Raw genomic sequence first — 23,996 nt, 5'->3', positions numbered from 1 at the left:
TTCAAGGGCCAGGACTGACCAAAAAACAAAAACAAAAAAAAAGCCTAAATGGAGGAAATGATTTTATTGTTAAAGTTCATAGACTTCATAAGCTATATAGAGTAGAATATTTTTCATCATTGTGAAAGTTAAAATGTATTCTGTGAAATATATGTAGTAACTTAAACCCAATTTTTTAAAAAGCCTATTCACACTTATAATAATAGGTATTCAGGAGCCTGGGAGACCTAGAAAGATTGTAGTCGAAGCCATCCTAAATAGTCTGCACAATATCCGCTTTAATTAACCAGCAAAATGCCAGACTGAAGGCATGGCTCAAACAGAGAGGAACTGTAACAAAGATGAGTGAGAACTGAAGGCCCTGACTTCAAGACCTAGTACACACACACACACCACACACACACACACCACACACACACATTTGGGATGGGATAAGGCACTTGCTTACCATGTTTGAGGCTCTTTGAGTCTCACCACAAAAAAAAAGGGATTTTTTTGTTGCTAGTGCTTGTATTTGGGTTTGAATTCAGGGCCTCTCATTCTTGCATGACTGACTCCAGTTCTGGTTAGAGATAAAGGTCTCTTGGATTTATCTGCTTGAGCTGGTCTTGAATCTTCATCCTCAGACCTCAGCCTCATGAGTAGCTAGGATTAACTCTATCAGCTGGGCACCTAGTGACTTAAGAGGCTAAAATCTGAGGATCAAGATTTGAAGCTGGGGGGCTGGGGATATGGCCTAGTGGCAAGAGTGCTTGCCTCGTATACATGAGGCCCTGGGTTCAATTCCTCAGCACCACATATACAGAAAATGGCCAGAAGTGTCACTGTGGCTCAAGTGGCAGAGTGCTAGCCTTGAGCAAAAAAGAAGCCAAGGACAGTGCTTAGGCCCTGAGTTCACAGCCTAGGACTGGCCAAAAAAAAAAAAAGATTTGAGGCTGGCTGTGTGAAAAGTCTGGGAAATACTTGTCTCCAATTAACAACTAAAAAAAAGCTGTGGCTCAAGTAGTAGAATACTAGCTTTAATTAAAAAAGCTCAGGGACATTTCCTAGACCCAGATTCCAAGCCCCAGGATGGGCACACACAAAAAAGTTAACTTTATCATCCACACAGGGCTGGGAATGTAGCTCAGTGGTAAAACACTTCCCTAGCATGAGTAGCTCTGGATTTTATTCTGCAGTGCCATATTGGAAAGGGAGGAGGAGGAGGAGGAGAAGGAGGAGGGGGAGGGGGAGGGGGAGGAGGGGGAGGAGAGGAGGATGGGGAGGAGGAGGAGGAAAGGGAGGAGGGGGAGGGGAGGAGGGGGAGGGGAGGAGGGGGAGGAGGAGGAGACTGAGACAAGGGAGGCAGGGCACCCTCAAGTCTATAACCCTAGCTACTCAGGAGCCAAAGCTCTGGGGATCGAGGTTTGAAAAAAGCCTACACAGAAATGTCTGTGAGATTCTTATCTCCACAAAAACCAGGAATGGAGCTGTGACTCAAGTGATAAAGCATTAGCCATGGGCGAAAGCTCAAGGACAGTGTGCCCAGATCCTGAGACACAAGAACAAGCACAAAGGAAAAAAAAAAAAGAGTTGCCATTCCACAGAAAATGGACATTTATCCCATTTATCAAATGCCTTTTAGGCAATATCATACTAGGCTCTTCTCCATTATTTAACAGAAATCCTCATTATCTTTAACCTATTGTAGGTATTCTGAGCTCCATTTCACAATCAAGGAGGTTTAAGGTGTGGAGAGGTCACTTGACTTGTTCCAGTCAAATTCTAAGTGTCAGAGCCCAAACCAGAACTCGGGGCTGTCTGATTTTAAGAAGTGTTTTTTTTTCCATCATCTCATGTGCTGCCTTGAAGTCTGAAAGTCTGTCATAACTGGGCCTGGAGCACAGGAGCTGCAGAGGGGGCTGAGGCTAAGGGTAGGAAGGAGTAGGGATCTTTCCCTTCACACACGGAGTCATACATAAACCCCTTCCCAGCAATCTCTTGAAATAGCTGCAGGTCAATCCTCAGAGTAACTCTTGACCTAGAGAAAAAGGTGGCAGAGCTTTTTTCTTTTTTTCTTTATGTGGGATGTGGGCCATGTAGACAGCAATCTTGCTCTCCAGGCCTAGCAGAGCAGCATCTGCTCAAGTGAATAGGGAGACCTTCCCGGGCTCTACTCTTCCAGCCTAATTGGGGTGAGAAGAGTCTCAGAGAAGGGCTCCTGGCAGGTCAAGAGGGCCATTTGGCTCAGGCTTTATTGTCACACAGAGCCTCAAATTTAGACTTCTGGTGTTATCTTGGAATTTGAATTTTGTCACACTGTAACTCTAGGACAGAAGGGCCTTACCATGAAATTGATTGGACTTTTATGATGGAATTTTCAAATATATACCAAAAAAGAAGAAGAAGAAGCCAGACAGTGGTGATTCATGCCTATAATCCTAGCTACCCTGGAGGCTGAGATCTGAAGATTGTAGTTCTAAGACAACCTGGACAAATAAATTCGGAGTCTTTTTTTTTTTTTTTTTTGGCCAGTCCCGGGGGGACTCAGGGCCTGAGCACTGTCCCTGGCTTCCTTTTTGTTCAAGGCTAGCACTCTACCACTTGAGCCACAGCGCCACTTCTGGCCGTTTTCTATATATGTGGTGCTGGGGATTCTAATCCAGAGCTTTGTGTAGGAGGCAAGCTCTCTTGCCACTAGGCCATATTCCCAGCCTGACTTTTTTTTTTTTTTTCCCCAGTCTTGGGGCTTGGACTCAGGGCCTGAACGCTGTCCCTGGCTTTTTTTTTTTTTTTTTTCTCAAGGCTAGCACTCTGCCACTTGAGCCACAGCGCCACTTCTGGCCTTTTCTATTATATGTAGTGCTGAGGAATCAAACCCAGGGCTTCATGTATACAAACAAGGCAAGCACTCTTGCCACTAGGCCATATTCCCAGCCCAATCCAGAGACTCTTATCTCCCATTAACTAATTTTAAAAAAGCTGGAAGCTGAGCTAAAGCATGAAGCCGGCAACTCAAACCCAGTACCAAAAGAAAATAGAAAGAGGGCTGGGAATATGGCCTAGTGGCAAGAGCGCTTGCCTCGTACACATGAAGCTCTCGGTTTGATTCCCCAGCACCACATATGTGGAAAACGGCCAGAAGGGGCGCTGTGGCTCAGGTAGTAGAGTGCTAGCCTTGAGTGGGAAGAAGCCAGGGACAGTGCTCAGGCCCTGAGTCCAAGACCCAGGACTGGCCAAAAAAAAAAAAAAAAATAGAAAGAACATGTCAGTTCACCTAGTGTACCCATTAACATGTCCATCTAAATTATTTATTCATTTATTTTTACCATAGATTTTTTGGGGGGTTGTGGGGCTTGAACTTAAGTCCTAGGCACTGTCCCTGAGCTCTTTTGCTTAAGGCTAGAGCTCTAACCCTTTGAGGCACAGCTTTACTTTTGTTTTTTGTGTGGTTAATTGAAGATTAGAGTCTCAAGGGGAGGGGGGACTTTTCAGTCTCCGCTGGCTTCAAACCACACACCTCAGATCTCAGCCTCCTGAATAGCTAGGATTACAGGTGTGAGCCACTGGCAACTAGTATACCATAGGCTTTTTTTCTTAAACTTTTTTTTTTTTGTGTGTGTGTGTCTTTTCTTTTTTTGTACTGGGGGTCAAACCTAGGACATTGCACTAGCTAGGCAAGCACTTTGCCACTGAGCTACATCCCAGCCTGACTTTTTCCTTTCTTTCTTTTTTTCCCCTGCTAGTACTGGGGCATAAACTCAGGGTCTGGGCACGTCCTTTAACTATTTCACTCAAAGATTGGCTTGGAACCATAATTCTCAACCTCCTGAGTACCTAGTATTACAGGCGTGAGCCACCAGCAGCCAGCATGTTTTGTTGTTTTTTTTTCTCCCATAGACTTTTTTTTCCCTCCTGAATTCATGCATTTGTTTTAAATTCCCCCATAGACTTAACTGATAAAATAGCATCTGCAGTTCTTATGATAGGAAAAATATATAAATCCTATAATGATCTGTATTAACTTCGTGTTAATTTGTCAAGTGCAGCTATGACTGGTTTTCTCAATTTTTAAGCGTCTTCCAGGGAATAGAAATAGACCTGTGGGTGCAAGACTCCTACCATGCCTGGGGCACTGCTGCAGAGGCCTGTGCACGTAGATGCCCCTAGGGGCCCAGGGGAAAGGTCTAAACTCTGCTTCTGGCAATGGCTAACCTAAGGCATTTGCCATAGGTGGTGGGGGTGGGGGCTTGACTGGCCCACTGGGGGCTTCTATCTCTGCCCCTGCAGAAACTCAGCCAAATAGCATTTGCCATTACAACTTCTGCATGACCAGCTGGCCCTCCGTTCCTGTAAGGGTCCATTGGGAAACAAGATCCTGGCCCCCTCCCTACTAGGAGGGTGGCAAAGAAATGCACCTGAAGGAAGCAATTAAGTGCCCCCGCTGTGTCTGTGCTAAGGTCCTATCATTGTTTGCTTAGGAGGCAGTCCAGTTAGGGATCCTAAGTCAGGGAGGGCCAAACACCAGACTAGCCAGCCTGGAGGTCCCCCAGAGGGCAGGGCCTCAGGCTTCCCATTCTTTCAGAGTTCCCACAGTGCCTTGGGCCAGTTTACTTCACAATGAACTTCAATGCATTTTTGATGAAACCTTTCTCCCTTTGTATCTGTCTCTGTGTCTCTCAGCATCTCTGCCTCTACGGGCCTCTGGCTTTCTCTTGTTTCCCAACATCCTTCCCGAGCCCCTGGAGAGCAGAACTGGGAGGGGGGGGGGGAGCAGGCAGTGGGAACGGGACAGCGTCCTGTTCTCACCAAGGACAATAAGGGCCGGAAAGGGCTGGAGCCAAGGCCTGGCGCAAACTCCCCCTCCCTGCCTGCCCTGGGCACCCCCTGTCCCCGCCCTGACCCGCCGGCATGCTCTAAATGCCAGGCACTCCTCATGCCAGGGATGATGTTGAAGAGTACACCCCCCCCACCCACCCACCAGAGTTAGGGACCCTGCTTGCTGTGTGTCTCAGCGTCCCACTGGCCTTTCCACAGGTGGCATCACTTTCTGCCCCAAGTTCCATTTCTAGGTCAGGAGTCACAAAGGCCTCCTGCTTGTGCACAGCCCCTCCCCCTGTATTATTTACTCCTGTTTCCGGAGCTGTCGCCGGGTGTCCCAAGTGTCTCAGCCACGTGTGAGGGAGCAGGAGGAAACATCTGGCTTCCCTCTGTCCTCCAGGGACAGGCTGCCCTTCTCTCCCTCAGGTCTAGGGCCTCTGGGGTGGGACCTCCTGCTGGCCCCAGGAGCCCAGGGTCCAAGAGGTTGGTCTTTGCCTTTTTCACCCTCAGGTCCCTGGAAGCCATGATGTCCTCATCCCCCACCCCTTCTACTTAATGATGGTGATTAGGTGGCTGTAATACCCCTGCCAGGGTTAATTGGCAGGTCAGGTGTACGCGGCTTGCAACTAGGCACCACAAAGATAGGCTGGGTGGAGAGCTGCGGTCGGCGCCAATCTGCCTTGTAAATGTATTCATTCCCTAACTAAGGGGTCATTACTCCTGGGCCACATGCTGCCCCTGGGTGGCAGCAGGTGCCCAAAGCATTGGGCACTACCCTGGTACCTGCTGTTTGGATCCTTGTCTAGCCACAGAAGCGATGCTGGCACCACCCAAACAGCATGCCGAGGGGCTAGACCCTTCAGAAGACCCCATCCCGCGATTGTTTGCACCCAAGTAGACAGGGACCTGGCCTTTGACCACTGCTCTCACTCCAAAGTCAAAGCTAGAACAAAGTCAAGGTTTAACAGCAAGACCTAGAACCAACCAGCCACCTTGCAGGCCCAAGGCCCATTTCAGACAACCTCTCGCCTCCTTTGGAGCGCCCCACATATCACAGGTCTTCCTACGAGTAACTTCAGTAGGTGAGTTGGGGAGTAGAGCTGCCACCCTCTCAAGGAGGCTGTATTCTCCACTGAACTAGCTCCTCTCAGCATCGAGGAGAAGAGGAGGCTTCAGCCCTCCTAACTGGGCCAGTCTTAGGTCCTTCAAGAAGACTGGCTTCAGCTGGGGATGTGGCTTAGTGGTAGAGTGCTTGCCTAGCATACAAGAAGCTAAGAGGAAAAGCCAGAGTGGTGCTATGGCTCAAGTGATGAGTGGTAGCCTTACTCAAAAGAAGCTCAGGGATTGTGCCCATGTCCTGAGTTCAAACCCCAGAACTGGCACCAAAAAAAAAAAAAGAAAAAGAAAGAAAGAAAGAAAGCTGGCTTCCACAGACTCAGCAACATCCATTCCTCCAACCCTTTAGGGCCAACTAGCAAACGTGTCAAGTCTCCAGGAAAGGTCTGAGTTCATAGTGCCCTCTACAGGAATTTCAGGAAACTGCCTAGCACTCCCTCAGAGCAAACAAGTCTACTGCCCCCAAATGGGAGAAGGGCAGGGTAGGGAGGCCTCGTGACCAGACTCTGATAGGACTTGGGATTGAGTTCAGAGCCTCCTACTCACTAGGCAGGTGCCCTACCACTTGAACCACACTTCCTGCTCCCCCCCCATCCCACCTTTTAATGGATCCTCTTTAGTAATTTGTCCTTATTTTTGTTTTTTTTTGGCCATTCCTGGGCCTTGAACTCAGGGCCTGAGCACTGTCCCTGGCTTCTTTTTTTTTTGCTCAAGGCTAGCACTCTGCCACTTGAGCCACAGCGCCACTTCTGGCCATTTTCTGTATATGTGGTGCTGGGGAATCGAACCCAGGGCCTCATGTATACAAGGCAAGCACTCTTGCCACTAGGCCATATCCCCAGCCCCAATTTGTCCTTATTTTTAGGGGGTACTGGGACTCATACTCAGGTCTTTGAATTCTCTCTTAGCTTTTTCAGTCAAGGCTGGTACCATACCACTTGAGCCACAGTGTCACTTCCAGCTTTGTGCTGGTTAACTGGTGGTAAGAGCCTCCAGGATTTGCCTGGGGTTGGCTTTAAACTTTGATCCTCAGCCTCATAAGTAGCTAGGATTATAGATCTGAGCCACCAGCGCCTGGCCCAGAAATCCTTTGACCTCTTCTTCACTGGGTCTCCTGTAACATAGGCAGCTCCAGTGTACACGGTTTTTTTTTCCTAGAAGGGTAGATCCGCAGAAGCATTCATTCAACCAGTCCACCAACTGACTGCCTTCATCAAGCATTGAGCAGACAAAGTTGACCAAAATGGGTTTTACCTTTAGGGTTTTATCCTAAAGGTTTTACCACCCAGGAGGACTTAGGGTACCCTGGTAGCCCCAAAGAGAATGACTAGGCAGTGTTGCCCCTGACAAGGTAGAACCTGGACAGCTACTTTCCTCTTTTCCATCAAAGCTTGCTCAAAGGCTGGCCAGCTTTATATTCCTTACTAAAAACTAGGGAGGTCCTAAAATCCTTCCTATAAGACAAGAGATGAGGGGCTGGGAGTATGGTCTAGTGGCAAGAGTGCTTGCCTCGTATACATGAGACCCTGGGTTCGATTCCTCAGCACCACATATACAGAAAATGGACAGAGGTGGCGCTGTGGCTCAAGTGGCAGAGTACTAGCCTTGAGCAAAAAAGAAGCCAGGGACAGTGCTCAGGCCCTGAGTCCAAGGCCTAGGACTGGCCAAAAAAAAAAAAAAAGACAAGAAATGAAAAATTAAAGGCACCAGAACAAAGAAGTGACTAGCCCAAGGAGTCTTTCTAGACACAGGCACATGGTTCATGCTGGAATAGAATGGATATTTCTAGAAAAGCAATGCCGGTAGGGAACTGCAACAGAAAGTTCATTTGCTCAATGTAGAGCTGAAGTAATAGTCCTACATGGAGTCCCACAGTACAGTATAGGGGTAAAGGCCATTCCTCTCTTAATCTTTGGTTTCAAAATAGATTCCAGTTCTAACATGTTGGCAAGTCTTCCTGCCTGGCAGCCTTAACCCCTCGTCCCAAAGGTCAAGACTGCAGATTCCTGTACTTACCTTTCATGATGATGTCCCCACAGGTATATACCACAAATTGCCTCGCACTGACAGTGTTCAATGATTATTTGGCAAAAATGAACCTTGGAAGAAGAGCCTCACTATCCCCACATTCTGAAGGCAGTACGTGACTGTCTCGACATTCTGCAGACCCATGCGGCACCAGCCAGGGGGACCCACAACACATCACACCCCACAGAGCTACAAAGAAAACCAACTTTATTCAACAGTCAGGGTTAGTTTCTCTTCTTGCCCTTGCCTGTCACCTTGGCTGGGGTAAGGGCCGGAGCTGTTGCCTGGTACAGGGTTGAGGAGATCTTGTTGATGTAGTAGAGACCAACCATGGAGAAGATGAAACTACAAGGTGAAGACAGAAAGATCATAGCATCAGTGGGCATGCTGTACTACAGACATTAATGTCAGGGGGGAAAAAATCCAGGTTCAGGTTTAAAAATGGAAGAACAGAGGGAGAGGAATGTGGTGGTGACGGTAGTGAGCAGGTCTGGCACCATCACAGTAGGATCAGGTGCCAAAATACAAAGCATTGCACCCCTTACCCAGCTGTCAGGCACATACCAGGTGGTGACACAGACTCGGTGAATGAGGCCGGATGCAAAAAGCGCCAACAGGAGGCAGAGGAGAACTGGCAAGGAAAGAAGGGACAAAGAAGGTCAGGTGGACTGGTAGCGGGAGGCTCATGCCTGTAATTTGAGATATGAGGATCATAGTTCGAAGCCAACCTCAACAGGTAAAAAAATCTGAGAGACTCCAGTTAACCACAAAAAGTTAGAAATGGAGCTGTGGTTCAAATGGTGGAGTGTTAGCCTTGAACAAAAGAGCTTAGGAACAGCACCTAAGCCTCCAGTTCAAGCCCTGGGACTGACACATGTGTACGCATACTCACACATGGACACACACACACACAATAATGGAATCGGGTACTGGTGGCTCATACCTGTAATCCTAGCTGTTCAGGAGGCTGAGACCTGAGGATTATGGTTTAAAGCCAGCCTGGGCAGGAAAAGTCCATGAGACCTCCAATAAACTGCTCAGCAAAAGCCAGAAGTAGTCCTGTGGCTCAAGTGGTATAGAGCAAAAGAAGCTCAAGGACAGGGTCTAGGCCCAGAGTTCAAGCCCCAGGACTGGCAAAAAAAAAAAAAAAAGTCAGATGGTGGTTAGAATGGAAATACCGGGCATGTGCAGGAGAAAATATGGAGCGTTTTGAATCTTGGGGAACCTGGAAGAGTGTAGCATGACAACCCCCAGGAGGATTTCATGTTATCTTTATTGTACTAGGAACCTGGAGGTAGGTAATGCACACTTCTTTTTACCAGCTCTGCCTCAGCTCTCACTTAACTTCCAGGCCTTCCTCCCATAAAAAGGGAAAAATGGTGTGTGCTTATAATTCTCAACTACTCAGGAATCTGAGCCCAGGAAATCAAGAGGTGACCAGCCTGGGCTACACAGTGAGACTTGGTCTCAACAGAAAATGAAAGGTACTAGCAGAAAGCAAAGGTTGTTCCCATTTACGAAAACGACAAAAGTCAGCCAATGAGAATCAATTCATTAAGCAGGGTGACCAGTGGTGGTAGCTGAAGGTCTTGATCCCTGGACAGAGATGAAGGGCCAGAGTAGATACATTTGCCTATAGGGACAGGAGTGGGGTTTGGGAATATGGCCAAGTGGTAGAGTGCTTGCCTTGCATATATGAAACCATGGGTTCAATTCCTCAGCACCACATACATAGAAAAAGCCAGAAGTGGTGTTGTGGCTCAAGTGGTAGAGTGCTAGCCTTGAGCAAAATGAAGCCAGGGACAGTGCTCATGCTCTGAGTTCAAGCCTTAGGACTATAAGGAAAAAAAAAAGTAAATATAGAGACAGAAATGGATCTTAGGACATCTGGAAAAGGTGAGAGGGCAGAAAGCAGGGCAGGGCAAAACAAGTCCTACCAACTGGGGAAGGCAGAGAAAGCAAAGAGAGACAAAAGTGTGTGTGTGTGTGTGTGTGTGTGTGTGTGTGTGTGTGTGTGTAGGTATGTGTATATTAGGGCTTGAAATCAGGGGCTCATGCGCTTGTTCAGTTTTTTCCATTCACAGCTGGTACTCTTATCACTTGAGCCACACCTCCATTCCAGCTTTTTGCTGATTAACTGCAGCTAGGGTCTCTCAGACTTTTCTGCCCAAGTAGCCCTCAAATCTCAGCCTCCTGAGTAGATAGGATTACTGGCATAAGCTCCTAGCACCCAGCCCTAACAAGGGTTTCTTTCTGGAACAAATGAACACAGTACACATGGAAACAAAGCCTAACAGAGAGAAGTCCTGGGACTGCTGGATGGAAAGCACTTTGGAAGCCTGTAACAGGAACAAGACCTAGGGAGGGGCAAAGCAATGAGGTACATCTTTGTTTTACTAGACAAAGGTTTCACTTGATATTGAATCTGCTGTAAATTTTTGAGCATATGGCATTCCTTAGGTGTTCTGGCCATGATGCCTAATTTGCTTTATGAACTTAATTTTCCATAAATAATTACATCATCAATTCCCAATTACAAGAGCAATTAAACAAGGGTTATTCCAAACAGAAAACAATCTAACAGTTATTCTAACTTGGTCAGAGGTCCTGATGCCATAAACATGTGGTTTGAGTATTTTAAGCTCTTCACAATTCCCTTTAATAAACAGGAATCACTGGTGTTGGGTCAATGCGCATCTCCTCATGGGAACCAAGGATGGGTATCAAGCATGGATCCCCTCGGAAGCTTCCCTGAATGCCGGCCAGAAGGAGCTTCTTGCTTTCAAGGCCCTTGTCTTCCAGATCCAATGTCTGGAGCTAGACAAGATACTGACCCCCAAAGCATCCTCCTCTTCTAACGGTCTTGGACATATTTCTCCTTAACGACCTTTCCCACCTAAGCACCTGGACGTTCGGTGTCCTGTTTGGGGGAGTTTATAGAGAAGAGATGGCTCAAACACAACCCCCACTTTTAACTTACTCTCAGGGAAGATCTTTGCTTGGAATCCTTTGCCAAAGACCAGATTCTCCAGATTATTGAAGGCCTATTGGAGGTTGAGGGAGTGAAGGAAAAGGGCACGCGCAACAGGGGCAGAGCCGGGTGGGACCCGCTCCCTGAACCGCAGGCATCCCTCGGGCGTTCCCCCTCAGCGGGAAGGATACCGTGAGAGAGAAGACGAAGAGGCCGGAGCCCAGCAGGCCCCCCTGGATGGTGAGCCACTCGGTGGAGGCCAGCTGGCGGCTGTACATCTGCATGCCGGCGAAGAGCAGCAAGGACAGCAGGGAGGACAGCGCCAGGGAGGTGCCCGTGCCCACCACTGCAGGGGCGCGAGGGGGGGGGGGACCCGTTCAGCCTCGCCTTCCCACGGGACCACGGGGCTGGCCCCGGAGCACCCCCCCACCCCCACCCATCGCTAAGCATCCGGGGGGGAGGTCCGCCGGCGCTCACCCCGCGGCGACACCCCCTCCCCCAAGGAGTCCCCAGCCCTGGACACCCCGATCCCTCCCGTCCGCTGGGAACGCCCGCTCCCGGGAACCGAGGACACGTCAGCACAGCCGGGGGAGCGGGGAGGGGGGGGCGGGAGTTCGGGTCATGCCGGCCCGCCCCGCTCCGACGCCCGCCAGCCGGGCCCCGGGGATCCCGCGGGTCTCGTTACCCATCATTCCCCGGCTACGGGTCCAATCCGCGCCCCGGGTCGAGCGAGAAGGGAGCCGAACCGGGCGCGGCTGGCTGTGCGCATGCGCCAGCGCCCCCACGCCGCCCGGCTCGACCCCGCCTCTTCCTCTTTCCCCGCCCGGGCGCCAGGGCGCAGCGCCCTCTGCCGGCGAGGAGGACGGCATGTGCCAGAGAGCATCCTCGGCCACCGCCCTGGTCCCCAGCCGTGCCCCCGGTGCCCAGAGCATCCGCCGCCTCGCCGTACCGGCTGCACCTGCGTCCTCGACCCACGCGACCACGGCCTAAGGCCTCTCTCCCACCTCCGACTCCATGGCCGTCTAGGTCATCCCTAGCGTATGCCTGCCTGCTCCGTGCGCCGGGCTTCGACAGCTCCCGTGCGCTCGCCCAACCCCAAACGTAGAGTGCCCAAGCTGGGGTGCAGCCTGCTCTGACACTAGCCTCCCGTTTCCCGAGGGGGAGCCGGCCAAGAGTTCTCGGATGAGGACGAGCTGTACCCTCAAACGCCGTCCACGCTTCCCACCCCCAGACCGCCTTTCCGAGAACACGTGGGGAGAACTCCTTCCCACCCCCTACCCCGACGGGCGCTGTTGGCGGCGGGTCCCTGGAGCATGCGCAGTGACACTTCACCCCCACACCCCTCCCCACAACCCCCCCCCCCACACCGGGCTCCGGCATTAAGCCCGGGGTTCGCAGCAGCAGCCGGGAGCGGGCACCCGGGGGCGGGTGGGCACCGTGGGGCCATGGCTGAGGGTGAGGAGATGCAGACCTTCACTTCCATCATGGATGCACTGGTCCGCATCAGTGTGAGTGAAGATGGGGGTCCGAGGGGAAGGGTGGGGGTGTCGAGGGGTCCCGGGCCAGACAGAGCCTTGAACAGGTGGGACCTCCAGAGGGAGGGCGGGGGATGTAGACGGGGGCGGGGTGGGGGTGGGGGTGGCCGAGGGCAGAAGCGAGCGGGGAGGCCGGCGGGGGGGGGGGGGAGCGGGATGCGGGTGCGGGCGGGCGGGCCGTCCGGGGAGCGGCCGCGAGGGCAGCGCCGTGGAAGCCCCGTGGACGCCCGCCGTGGCTCGGAGGCGCTGCCCGGGCGCAGCGTGGGGGAGATCGGGGCCGCCGCCAGCAGTGCGCCAAGGCTGGGGCGTCCGGGGGAACCCGGCAGGTGCGTGCCAGCGTGCACATTTCCCGAGAAAACTGGGGGGGGGGGGGACAGGTCGGGGGGGGGAGGGGGTGATGGAGCAGCCGCTCCAGGGTGCAGTTCCCAAATTGCACCCCTCTCCGGAACCCCACCCCAGGCAGCTACCGTGCCTGCGGTTGTCATGGTAACCCGTGCCCGGCTCTCCCAGGGGCGGTGCCAACCCTGCTCCCCCCCACCACTTCCTTCCCCCTCCCTCCCTGTCCCTCCCTCCTTTGTGTCAGCTGCGCCCCTGACCGGGATGGCTGCGAAGAGAGGGACCAAGGTGAGGTGTGGGGGTGGGGCGTAGTCTGAGGACCCCCTCCGCCACCCAAAAGGGGGAGGGATACTTCCGGTGGGGAGGGGGGCGAGTAGGCGGGGCGCGTATTGCTCCCCTAGTTTAGGCTAGGGCTGAGCTAGGGGAACGGGTGGCAGGGCCCGGAGGGTCGGGGGCGAAGGGCCAGGGTTGACCTCGGAGGACTGGGGAGGGGAAGGATGAAGGATGGAGGCTGGGGCATGATGGGGACCGGAGGATGGCGAGCTAGCTGCGCCTGATATGGGAGGAGTCACGCGTCTGTGGGGCAGCTAGGAGACAGAATGCCGGGGTCGCGCGCCGGGGTCGCCCGGAGCCGCAGAATGGGCGGTGCCCTTGGGATGAAGGCCGGGACACGTAGCCCTGAGGTGGAGGGATGGGGACAGGTGAGGAGGTCTGCCCGTCGGACCCCACTGCAGCCAGCGCTGGGGGCGGGGCTTGAGGCTAGGGGGAGGGGGGGGAGGCACCAGCCGCTTCCCTTCCTGCTGCACCTTTAGCTCTGCAGAAGGGAAACAGAGGCAAGGACCAGAAGAAGGCTGGGAAGGTAGGTGGGTGAACTAGGCCTAGTCAGGTACTGGGCAAAGGCCCCAGGTAGCTTGTCTTGCCCTTCCCTGAAATCCCTTGAGTCTCTAAAAAACAGCTAGCTGAGATAGACCCAGGTGTTCAAGCTTTGACCCAGACTCTTGGTCCCTCCACAGACAAGCATGAAGAACATGGAGAAGGAACTGCTCTGCCCTGTGTGTCAAGAAATGTATAAGCAGCCACTGGTGCTGCCTTGTACCCACAATGTGTGCCAGGCCTGTGCCAGAGAAGTGTTGGGCCAGCAGGGCTATATAGGCCATGGTGGGGACCCCAGCTCAGAGCCTACCTCTCCTGCCTCCACCCCTTCCACCCGCAGCCCTCGCCTCTCCAGAAGAACTCTCCCCAAGCCAGATCGCTTGGACAGGCTGCTTAAGTCAGGTGGGACTGGAGCCCGTGGGGAGGTGGGGGTGGGACTGGGAATGTGAGGTGGTCACCAAAAAAAATGGAAGGGGCCCATCACTGCTCTGGGGCGTCTGTCTGTCTTTCTGGGGCTGAGCTCTGGCACGATAGAAACATGTGCTTTTTTAATTGAACAGATTTCAGTCCCTTCCCCTAGCCAGCTGTAACTCTGACCTCCTTTGCCTCCTGGGTCCATCCACAGGCTTTGGGACATACCCCGGACGGAAACGAGGTGCTTTGCACCCCCAGGTGATTGTGTTTCCGTGCCCAGCCTGCCAGGGTGATGTGGAGCTGGGGGAACGGGGCCTGGCAGGGCTTTTCCGGAACCTGACCCTAGAGCGTGTGGTGGAGCGGTACCGCCAGAGTGTGAGTGTGGGAGGTGCCATCTTGTGCCAGCTGTGCAAGCCCCCACCACTCGAGGCCACCAAGGGCTGCACAGAGTGCCGTGCCACCTTCTGCAATGAGTGCTTCAAGCTCTTCCACCCCTGGGGTACTCAGAAGGCCCAGCATGAACCCACCCTGCCCACCCTCTCCTTCCGCCCAAAGGTGAGTCAGCGCTTACTGGGCCTGGGGAGGAAGGGGCTTGGTGGGATGAGTGGGTGGAGGTGTCTGGAATGTCTTGTGTGCTCCTAAAGGAGCAGGGCAGAGGTTAAACTCCGGATCCTCCACCTTCAGAGTACAAAGTCAAGGGAAAAATCAACATTTCTGGACCTCTCAGTCTCGTCGGCAGTTTGGAGAAGATAGTATCTGCCCTGCAGTTTCCACACCTGCAGGGTTGATTGACCGAGTCCCAGGAGATAACCTATGTTTGCTATAAAGTGTTATCTGGCCTGGAATGACAGCGTAATGCCTGTAATCCCAGCCCTCAGGAGGTTGATGTGGGAGGCTTTTCAGGGAGACCAACCTGAACTAACTTAAGACCCATCAAAGAAAACAAAAGTTAGTTATATACACTAAATGGCGCGTATGGTATGCATGATGCTGTTCTAAGCATTGAGGGCACAGCAGAGAACAAGATAGATGAGGTTAATTATAAACCACAAGGCTTAGATTAATTATCATCGTCATTATTATTATTACTACACAGCCCTGAGGTAGTTTGAAGGAAGGAGCATTGCTGATGAAATGAACATTTACCTGGAGACTCCTGGGAGAGGCTCTTCGGTGCCTGTGTATACCACCAGGTGGCACTGTGGAGCACCACCAGCTGATCTTCCCTCCAGTTGCATTTGACAAGTAGCTGGGAGGGCAAGCAGCCACTCCAGTGGCGGGTCAGTGTCCTTAGCACACTGTTGACTGCCTGTCTCATTGTCTTTTGTGTCTCCAGGGCCTGATGTGCCCAGACCACAAGGAAGAAGTGACCCACTACTGTAAGACATGTCAACGGCTCGTATGCCAACTCTGCCGGGTCCGGCGTACCCACAGCGGGCACAAGATCACGCCAGTGCTCAATGCTTACCAGGCCCTCAAGGTGAAGACACCTGATCCATTCAGCCCTGCGCTAACTCACACCCTCGACATCTTGTCCTAGTTGCTGGCCTGCAGAGCCCAGGCATGATGCCCACCTCTTTCTTCCCCCTCAGGACAAGCTGACAAAGAGCCTGACATACATCCTGGGAAACCAGGACACAGTACAGACCCAGATCTGTGAGCTGGAGGAGACCGTCAGGCACACTGAGGTGAGAGAGTGCATGGACGTGGGCCCTGGTCTCTTCCTGGGAAGGGGAGACAGGAAGGTGGTATGGGTGGGCATACTTCCATCGCTTTGCTGCCAGCTCAGGAAGCCCTTGAGGGGTGCACATATGTGTGGGTGGAGGTTCTGGTTAAACTCGGTTCTCAGGAACATCAGTGCCCCAGGCTAGGCTTATAGCTAGGACTGTAGTGGGGCCAAGGAAAGTATAGAGCAGTTTGTTTGACATGGAAACAGACTACAAGGATAGTCACCAGTGGGCATTAGTTAGGACAATCCAAGGGGACATTAGTGTCATGGCCTTTCTTATTTAAGTGAGTTAGTTTTTAAGAGGTTAGGTTATAAAGTTCAGACAAGGGCTGGAGATATAGCCTAGTGGCAAGAGTGCCTGCCTCGGATACACGAGGCCCTAGGTTCGATTCCCCAGCACCACATATACAGAAAACGGCCAGAAGCGGCGCTGTGGCTCAAGTGGCAGAGTGCTAGCCTTGAGCGGGAAGAAGCCAGGGACAGTGCTCAGGCCCTGAGTCCAAGGCCCAGGACTGGCCAAAAAAAAAAATAAATAAATAAAGTTCAGACAAAATATGTCCAACTGAAAAAGCTAGGCGCTGATGGCTCACACCTGTAATCTTAGCCACTTTAAGAGGCTCAGATCTGAGAATTGAGGTTCAAAGCCAGCCTCAGGGTTTTCTGAGAGACTCTTATCTCTAACTAACTACTAAAAAAACTGGAAATGGTGCTGGGGCTCAAAATGTAGAGGACTATCCCTAAGCACAAAAGCTCAGGAGCAGTACCCAGGTCCTGAGTTCAAGCTCCAGGACTGGCACGTGCACACACACACACACACACACACACACACACACACACACCTGGTAATGTAGCTGAAAGCACTTTAGAAATCAATTAGAAGGGGCCTTTGGCCTAAGTTAGAAGGATTCTTAGGATGGGGTACAGGAAGGTTATTCTTCATATACCAAGACTTGAATAGCCTTGGTTATAGAAACTGGTAATTACAGCTTCAATGAACATGAATAGACCATCTCTTTGAAGGAACCCTTACTTTTCACTAGCTTCTATTGCTTTTCCCCACTCTTCTCTACCCTAGGCCAGAAAGATATCCCTTTGCCTATCCATTCCTTCACAACTGCATTGCTCTGGTGTTGGTAGAGCATGTGCTTAGCATGTATGAGGATCTGGGTTCCATTCCCAACATATCTTCCCCCTCCCCCCGCAAAAAAAAAGGTAAATTTATTATTGTCTAAAACATTTTAAGACATTGTGCTTTGGTCATTTCTTTGAAGTTCAATCTCATATAGATTCCCCCAAGTATGTATATAATTAATATGTTTTTTTTTTTTGTCAGCTGTGGGGCTTAAACTCTGGGACTGGACACTGTCCCTGAGCTCTTCAGCTCAAGGCTAGCACTCTACCACTTGAGCCGTAGCACCACTTCCTATTTTCTGGTAGTTAACTGGAGATAAGAGTCTTGCATACTTTCCAGCCCGGACTGGCTTTGAACCGCGATCCTCAGATCTCAGCCTCCTGGGTAGCTAGTATTACAGATGTGAGTCACCATCGCCCAGCTAATAAAAATTTCTTATGCATTAAGTTCTTGAATCCATCCACAAAGGGAGAAACAGAGAATACTTTTCTTTACAATTATGTGAGCATCCAGGAAGGTTAGCACAAATGGTCAGGTGTGCAGTCCCTCTGGGGTCCTGATTTCTTGTCAGCCAGGAGATGGGTAGGATTGCACGAGATTTTTTGGATCCTAGCTTCCTTGTGGTATCCTAGGATGCTGGCACAGGCACAGCCTCCAGGAGGAAGAGAAGTCATTCATTCTTTGGGTGTTGCTCCCCGGGCAGGTGAGTGGTCAGCAGGCAAAGGAAGAGGTGTCACAGCTGGTACGGAGTCTGGGGGCTGTGCTGGAGGAGAAGCGAGCCTCTCTGCTTCAGGCCATCGAGGAGTGCCAACAGGATCGGCTTGCCCGGCTCAGTGCCCAGATCCAGGAACACCGGAGCCTGCTGGACGGCTCAGGTCTGGTGGGCTATGCCCAGGAAGTACTTAAGGAAACAGACCAACCTTGTTTCGTGCAGGCGGCCAAGCAGCTGCACAACAGGTACCAAAGGGCATGGCACAGGGCGTCATGGGTGGCATCAACAGATAAGACAGTATCTAGCCCTATCTGTCAGGTGAAGAGCTAGGACTCGGGACTTTTCTTTAGACCAAACCACTATCCATTTGTGCCAAGGAATAAGGAAGGCATCCCAAGCAGAGGCTAAGGCTCTAGGGGTAGACAGACAAATCAAGGGGAAGGACAGCTGCCCGTGTGGCAGTGTCTGACCCTTTGCTGCTCTCCATCCCAGGATTGCCCGAGCCACTGAAGCCCTGCAAACGTTCCGGCCAGCTGCCAGCTCCTCCTTCCGCCATTGCCAGCTGGATGTGGGGCGTGAGCTGAAGCTGCTGACAGAGCTTAACTTCCTGCGAGGTAAGGAGATGACCAGGCCCATGCCCAACCAGAGCCTTCTTCCCTTCCTCCCCAGCAGCGGGCCCGGGGGGCAGTGCCCACCAGGGACCTCCTGGCCTCCTGCCTGGCCTGGCCAGCCAGTCCTCCCACCCAGCCTACCCTGCCACACCATCCTACCGCGCTCAGCGCTGCTTCTCCCTCTCTTTGTTTGTAGGCTGTGGCCACCGCGGACTCTGCTCCGGAGCACCCCAGGCAAGTCAGCGGCCCTGCCCCGGGGGCCCTGCCCCCCGCCGGGCCTCCCCACCACCCACCCTGCGCTCCCACGCAGCTCAGCTCGGCCTGCCAGCCAGTCATGGCTTCCTTCCTTCCTGCCCTAACCAGATTTCTTGGGCCTCTCACCTGACCAGTGCCCTATCACTTCTGCCTTCTTGAGGCTCTTGCCTAATCCCGGACCTTCTGGCCTTTTGTCCTGTGCTTCTTGTCCTCTGGACTCTCATTCTCTTGATCTCTACATCCTGCATTGCTGGCAAGCTTGCTTTTCCTCTGCGGCCTCCTCATTTGCTGTCTTGCTCCTTGTGGCACCTTCCTCCTAATCCTGCTCCCCCCCTTCCTTCCTGCTCAGGGCCCTCTTGCCTGGGTTTTCAGTGGCCTTTGCCTGCCTCACCCTGGGGCTCCTCTAAACTCATAGAATCTAAGCAGGAAATGCCCTCCCCCCCGCCCCAAATACACACCAGAACTTCTCTGGTCTGATACTCTCATTTGACTGAGATGGAAACCGAGGCCCAGGAAGGGGGAGTGACTTCCTCCAGGCCAGAGCGAAGTGGTGGTGGTCCAAGAGCAGAGCACAGGCCTTCTGATTCCTGTGGGGCACTCTCCTACCGCTTTCTCCTCTGGGCCCAGCTCTGCCCACCCAGTGCCCAGTGACTAGACGGGTCCTTTCCCGAACTCCCTCACCCACACTCACCCCCCCGGCTCCCGCTGCTTCCCCTCTCCTGCCTGCCCTTGCCCTCCACGTTAGGCCAGTGGCCAGGCCCTGACTGACCCCAGCTGTTTCTTCCCACAGTGCCCGAGGCGCCGGTCATTGACACCCAGCGAACCTTTGCCTACGATCAGATCTTCTTGTGCTGGCGCCTGCCCCCCCACTCACCACCTGCCTGGCACTACACTGTTGAGTTCCGGCGCACGGATGTGCCTGCCCAGCCCGGTCCGGCCCGCTGGCAGCGGCGGGAGGAGGTGAGGGGCACCAGTGCCCTGCTGGAGAACCCTGACACGGGCTCTGTGTATGTGCTGCGTGTTCGCGGCTGCAACAAGGCTGGCTACGGCGAGTACAGTGAGGATGTGCACCTGCATACGCCCCCTGCGCCTGGTGAGTGAGCAGCTCGGTGGGCCCAGAGCGGCAGGGGCAGGCTCTCGTGCGTGGGGGGGAATGGCAGGCGAGGGACTCACTAGTTCCAAGCGAGCCCCAGAACAAAAAATGGTTTAATACAGTGTACTTACTACATGCACTGGCTTGGGGATATATCTCTTACCAACCGGGGGCGGGGGGGGGGGGCTCTTGGACTTGAATTTGGACTTGAATTCAGGGCCTAGGTGCCATCCCTTAGCTTTTTCACTCAATGCTGGTGCTCTACCACTTGATCTACAACTCCATTCCCGGCCTTTTGGTATAACTGGAGATAAGAGCCTCATAGATTGGCCTGCCCAGCCTGACTTTAAACAAACCATGATCCTCAAATCTTAGCCTTCTAAAGTAGCTAGGATTACAAGCATGAGAAGGCTCTATCTGTGAGGATTTGACCAATTTTTCACCTCCTCTAAACTTGAGGGTCCTCTCGTACAGGAATACCGTTGTTATGAGAACTAAACTGTCATGAGCTAATACACGTAAGAGATTTAGCAGGAAAGCCAGTGGTGGTAGTACATACCTATAATCCTCTCAGGACCCCAGAGACTGAGGCAGGAGGATCCTGAGTGTGAGGCTCGCTTGGGTTACATAGCAATACCCTAATAGTAATAATAATAATACCAGTTTAGGGCTCGTAGTAAAGGCTCCATAAAGGTTAGCAAAGTGACACATTAGAGAATTCTTGGACTCTGGGGCATGGGTATGATAGAGGAAATTCAAAGGGCAGAAGAGAGTAGAGGTTGGTGTGGAGAATGTGGGCTGACAGGCACAGGAAGGTGTTGGTGGGAATGTCACCTGGTGGGGCAGGACAACAGTGCGCATTGTTCACAGAGCCAGCCATAGGAGGGCTGAAGGAAGCCTGTCGTTCAGCCAGGACACTTTGTGCTATTAGCCTTCACTCAAACCCTTCCAGCAGTCCCATGCCCATTTGGCATGCCCCTTTCTTCTTCCATCTTGCCTTCTAATTTCAGTTGTCCCGAATTTCTGTTCTCCGGAGCCCCTTGCGCATTCTCGGTAACTGAACCCCTAGATAACCTGTCCACCTTTCTGAAATCCCCCACGTCTTGTGTGAACACTTCACTCTTCCCCAGTGCCAATGTTGGTTGGTTGGTTTGTTTGTCCCTGAAGCCTTTCCTTCTGTTTCAACCCCTCCTCCCCCTTCCAGTCCTGCACTTCTTCCTCGATGGCCGCTGGGGTGCAAGCCGAGAGCGGCTGGCCATCAGCAAGGACCAGCGAGCAGTGCGGAGTGTTCCAGGGCTGCCCCTGCTGCTGGCTGCTGACCGGCTGCTGACCGGCTGTCACCTCAGTGTGGACGTGGTCTTGGGCGACGTAGCTGTGACCCAGGGCCGCAGTTACTGGGCCTGTGCTGTAGACCCCGCCTCCTACTTGGTCAAGGTGGGCGTCGGGCTGGAGAGCAAGCTTCAGGAAAGCTTCCAGGGTGCCCCTGATGTGATCAGCCCCAGGTCAGACCCCTCTGGAAGGGATGGGGTTTGGGGGTCCTGCATGGGAGTTGGGAGCAGGGTATGGTAAAAGTAGCACATGCTTGTGGGGATGAGGCTAGAGAGGGGACAAAGAGATACGGGCTCAGCAAGAGGGTCTTTGAATGTTGGTTTGCAGAGTGTGTAGTCAGGGAAAGGAATGACAGAAGAAAAAGTCATTACCTCTCCCTTCCATCTGTCACTCAGGACCTACCTCTCCAAGCCCCTACATCCTTTCTCCTAGCACCCCCTTTCTAACCTCCTTTCTCCTAGCACCCCATTTCTAACCTCCTTTCTCCAGGAAACTTTTCCTAGTCAAGAACTCCCTCACCCACATCTTTTTCCAACATCCTAAAATTCTTCCTTTAAATATCCCATCTCCACAACCTTCCTTTATTCACCCTCATATCCTATTTAACACCTTCCCACGTGTGCTTTTCTTCCTGAACCCTTTCTCCCCAGCACTCTATTCCCCCACCCCCCATTTCTCCTCATCAGCAATGCCCTTCTATATCCTTCCTTCATCCCTCCGACGCCCCCACACCAATCCACTCTTGCCTCTCCCAATGCCTCTCTCTGCCCATCTTCATAATTACCAGACCCTCCTTTTTCCAACATCTCCTGGCCCTAACATGATTTCCTCACCACCATTTTCCTCAACACCACCCTATCTCCATAAGCATGGCACATGTCTTCAGTGTGATGTACCCATGTCTTGCCTTTCCTTTCCCCCCAGCACTTCCCTGCCAGCATGCCTTTCCCTTTTCCTACCAAACCAAAACCTAGCCCTTCTCTCTCTTTTTTTTTTTTTTTTTTTGTCAGTCCTGGGGCTTGGGACTCAGGGCCTGAGCACTGTCCCTGCACTTTCTTTTGCTCAAGGCTAGCACTCTACCACTTGAGCCACAGCGCCACTTCCGGCTTTTTCTGTGTATGTGGTGCTGAGGAATTGATCCCAGGGCTTTGTGCATGCATGCTAGGCAAGCACTCTACCACGAAGCCACATTCCCAGCTCCCACCTAACCCTTCTCTTCAATATGTGTTCCCTCAATCCAAAGTTGATCCTTGCAACCTCCTCCTCCCCCCCCAACCTTCCATCCTCCCGACATCTCAGCTCCCTGGTCCCTCACTCTCGTACTCCATTCCCCCAACATCCTCCTACCCGATGCCCACTCCTACAGGTACGACCCGGACAGCGGGCATGACAGCGGTGCTGAGGATGCCACAGTCGAGGCGTCACCACCCTTTGCTTTCCTAACCATCGGCATGGGCAAGATCTTGCTGGGATCGGGAGCAAGCTCCGGCGCAGGGCTGACTGGGAGGGATGGCCCGGCCGCCAGCTGCACCGTGCCCCTGCCACCCCGACTGGGCATCTGCTTGGACTATGAGCGGGGCCGAGTTTCCTTTCTGGATGCTGTGTCCTTCCGTGGGCTCCTGGAGTGCCCCCTGGACTGCTCAGGGCCTGTGTGCCCCGCCTTCTGCTTCATCGGGGGTGGTGCAGTACAGCTACAGGAGCCCGTGGGCACCAAGCCGGAGAGGAAGGTGACCATCGGAGGCTTTGCCAAGCTGGACTGATCCTTTCAGATTCCATTTCTAGACTTGGGGTCTCACTGGGCACCGCCCCTCCCCTAAGCTTCCTGGCACTACTGGGTTGTTCCCCCGGCAGCTTCTCCCTCAAACTCTTCCAAATCTGTGGTCCTGCCCCATCTCCTCGGTCTGTGTCTTCCCAGGGTTTCCGCTTCCCAAGAGGCTCTCATCTGCTCCCCTCCGAATGTCCTCCATTCTTTCCACTGCCTGTTTGCCCAGGCCCCCATGCCCACCTAGTCTCTGCCCCATGCCCTGCCTTGGGTGCCATACCCAGACCACAGAGAGCCCCTTTCCCAGTCCCTGCCCTGTGCCCCTGAGGCTGATTGGGGGGCATGGCTCCTGGAACATTGGTCATGATTACCAGCTCTGTCCTTTGCCACGCCAAGGTCCCTTGTCCCATTGATACTGCACTACATACAGCTTTGGGGCAGGCAGGCTTTGGGCCTCCCTAGTAAGGGGGAAGGACCCTATCCTGCTTTATTTATTTGGGTCCTCATACCCCCTGGCCGCATGTCCTTTATGTCCCTCTTCTGCCTTTTGCATGCTTTACCTGTCCTGCACCCATGCCAACATGCCAAGTCTCCCTTGGGACTCAGCTGAGGCGGGGTGTCTCCATTGGATTGGGCCAGGCAAGGCCTCTGGTGCCTGCTGCCGCCTCCTTGTGGCAGCCCTCACTAGGCCTGTGTTGAGCAACAGCTGTACTTGTCATGGTTTATAAACAATAAACTGTGATGCCAGGCACATTTCTGTCTTTCCTGAGAGTGACCATCCTTTATAGCTGATGCAGAACATGGGGATAGTGGGGCTCCAGGGTACCCTGCTGTTGATCTGTGCGGGGGTGCCAGGTGGATCTGGGCCCCTGAGGGAAGGTCTGCTAGTCAGGTACTCCCAGCTTCCTGCCACACCTGCACCAGGCCCAGGTCACAACCAGCCATAGCCACTAGGGTGCGCAGCACTCTGGCTACTGGCATCAGGTCCTCGATGGGGTGTCCAGAGGGCGTCAGGGCCCTGGGGGAATGTGGTTGAAGGCTTGGGCACAGTGCCTGGGCCCAAAGGGGTCAGGGAACCAGAACCATTTCCCCATTCCCAGGGTGCCAGGGAGCCCACCCCAGAAGCAGTCTGTGGATGGGGCGGAGGCGGGTAGAGGGGGGGGTTGACAGAGGGGCAGGGCTTTGTGCCAACAACCCGGATCTGACCTGACCCAGCCCCCACTTATATCGCAGCAGTGTTGACTCTGCTGCTATCTGTTGCCTAAGGATTTACTTCACACCCAAACAGCTAAGAATAGAA

General features: G+C 53.0%; 2 protein-coding genes across 2 annotated transcripts; one reads left to right on the top strand and one right to left on the bottom strand.

Annotated features, from left to right (window-relative positions):
* Nucleotides 1-8,134: 8,134 nt before the first annotated feature.
* Krtcap2 (keratinocyte associated protein 2) lies at nucleotides 8,135-11,684 on the bottom strand. Its single transcript, XM_048357757.1, is given in 6 exon segments — nucleotides 8,135-8,289; nucleotides 8,509-8,575; nucleotides 10,925-10,988; nucleotides 11,107-11,261; nucleotides 11,601-11,640; nucleotides 11,643-11,684. Coding segments are annotated over 6 exon segments (489 nt in total). The 3' UTR covers nucleotides 8,135-8,168.
* Nucleotides 11,685-12,231: 547 nt separating this feature from the next.
* Nucleotides 12,232-23,449, top strand: Trim46 (tripartite motif containing 46). The gene is made up of 10 exons (XM_048357542.1): nucleotides 12,232-12,423; nucleotides 13,800-14,061; nucleotides 14,285-14,628; nucleotides 15,410-15,553; nucleotides 15,666-15,761; nucleotides 17,638-17,891; nucleotides 18,139-18,260; nucleotides 19,303-19,605; nucleotides 20,810-21,107; nucleotides 22,301-23,449. The coding sequence occupies exons 1-10, from the start codon at nucleotides 12,361-12,363 to the stop codon at nucleotides 22,692-22,694; spliced, it is 2,280 nt and encodes a 759-aa protein (XP_048213499.1). The 5' UTR covers nucleotides 12,232-12,360; the 3' UTR covers nucleotides 22,695-23,449.
* The last annotated feature ends 547 nt before the right edge of the window (nucleotides 23,450-23,996 follow it).

The sequence above is a fragment of the Perognathus longimembris genome, chromosome 11 (genome assembly GCF_023159225.1).
Source record: "Perognathus longimembris pacificus isolate PPM17 chromosome 11, ASM2315922v1, whole genome shotgun sequence".
In the NCBI taxonomy this organism is placed as follows: Eukaryota; Metazoa; Chordata; class Mammalia; order Rodentia; family Heteromyidae; genus Perognathus; species Perognathus longimembris.
Note: the sequence above shows the minus strand (reverse complement) of the source record. Positions and strands in the feature narration are given on the sequence as shown.

Coding starts and splice junctions, on each gene's coding strand:
- Trim46 (XM_048357542.1), top strand. CDS start 12,361: ATGGCTGAGGGTGAGGAGATGCAGACCTTCACTTCCATCATGGATGCA. Junction 15,762..17,637: donor AGACCGTCAGGCACACTGAG/GTGAGAGAGTGC, acceptor CTCCCCGGGCAG/GTGAGTGGTCAGCAGGCAAA. Junction 21,108..22,300: donor CCTGATGTGATCAGCCCCAG/GTCAGACCCCTC, acceptor CCACTCCTACAG/GTACGACCCGGACAGCGGGC.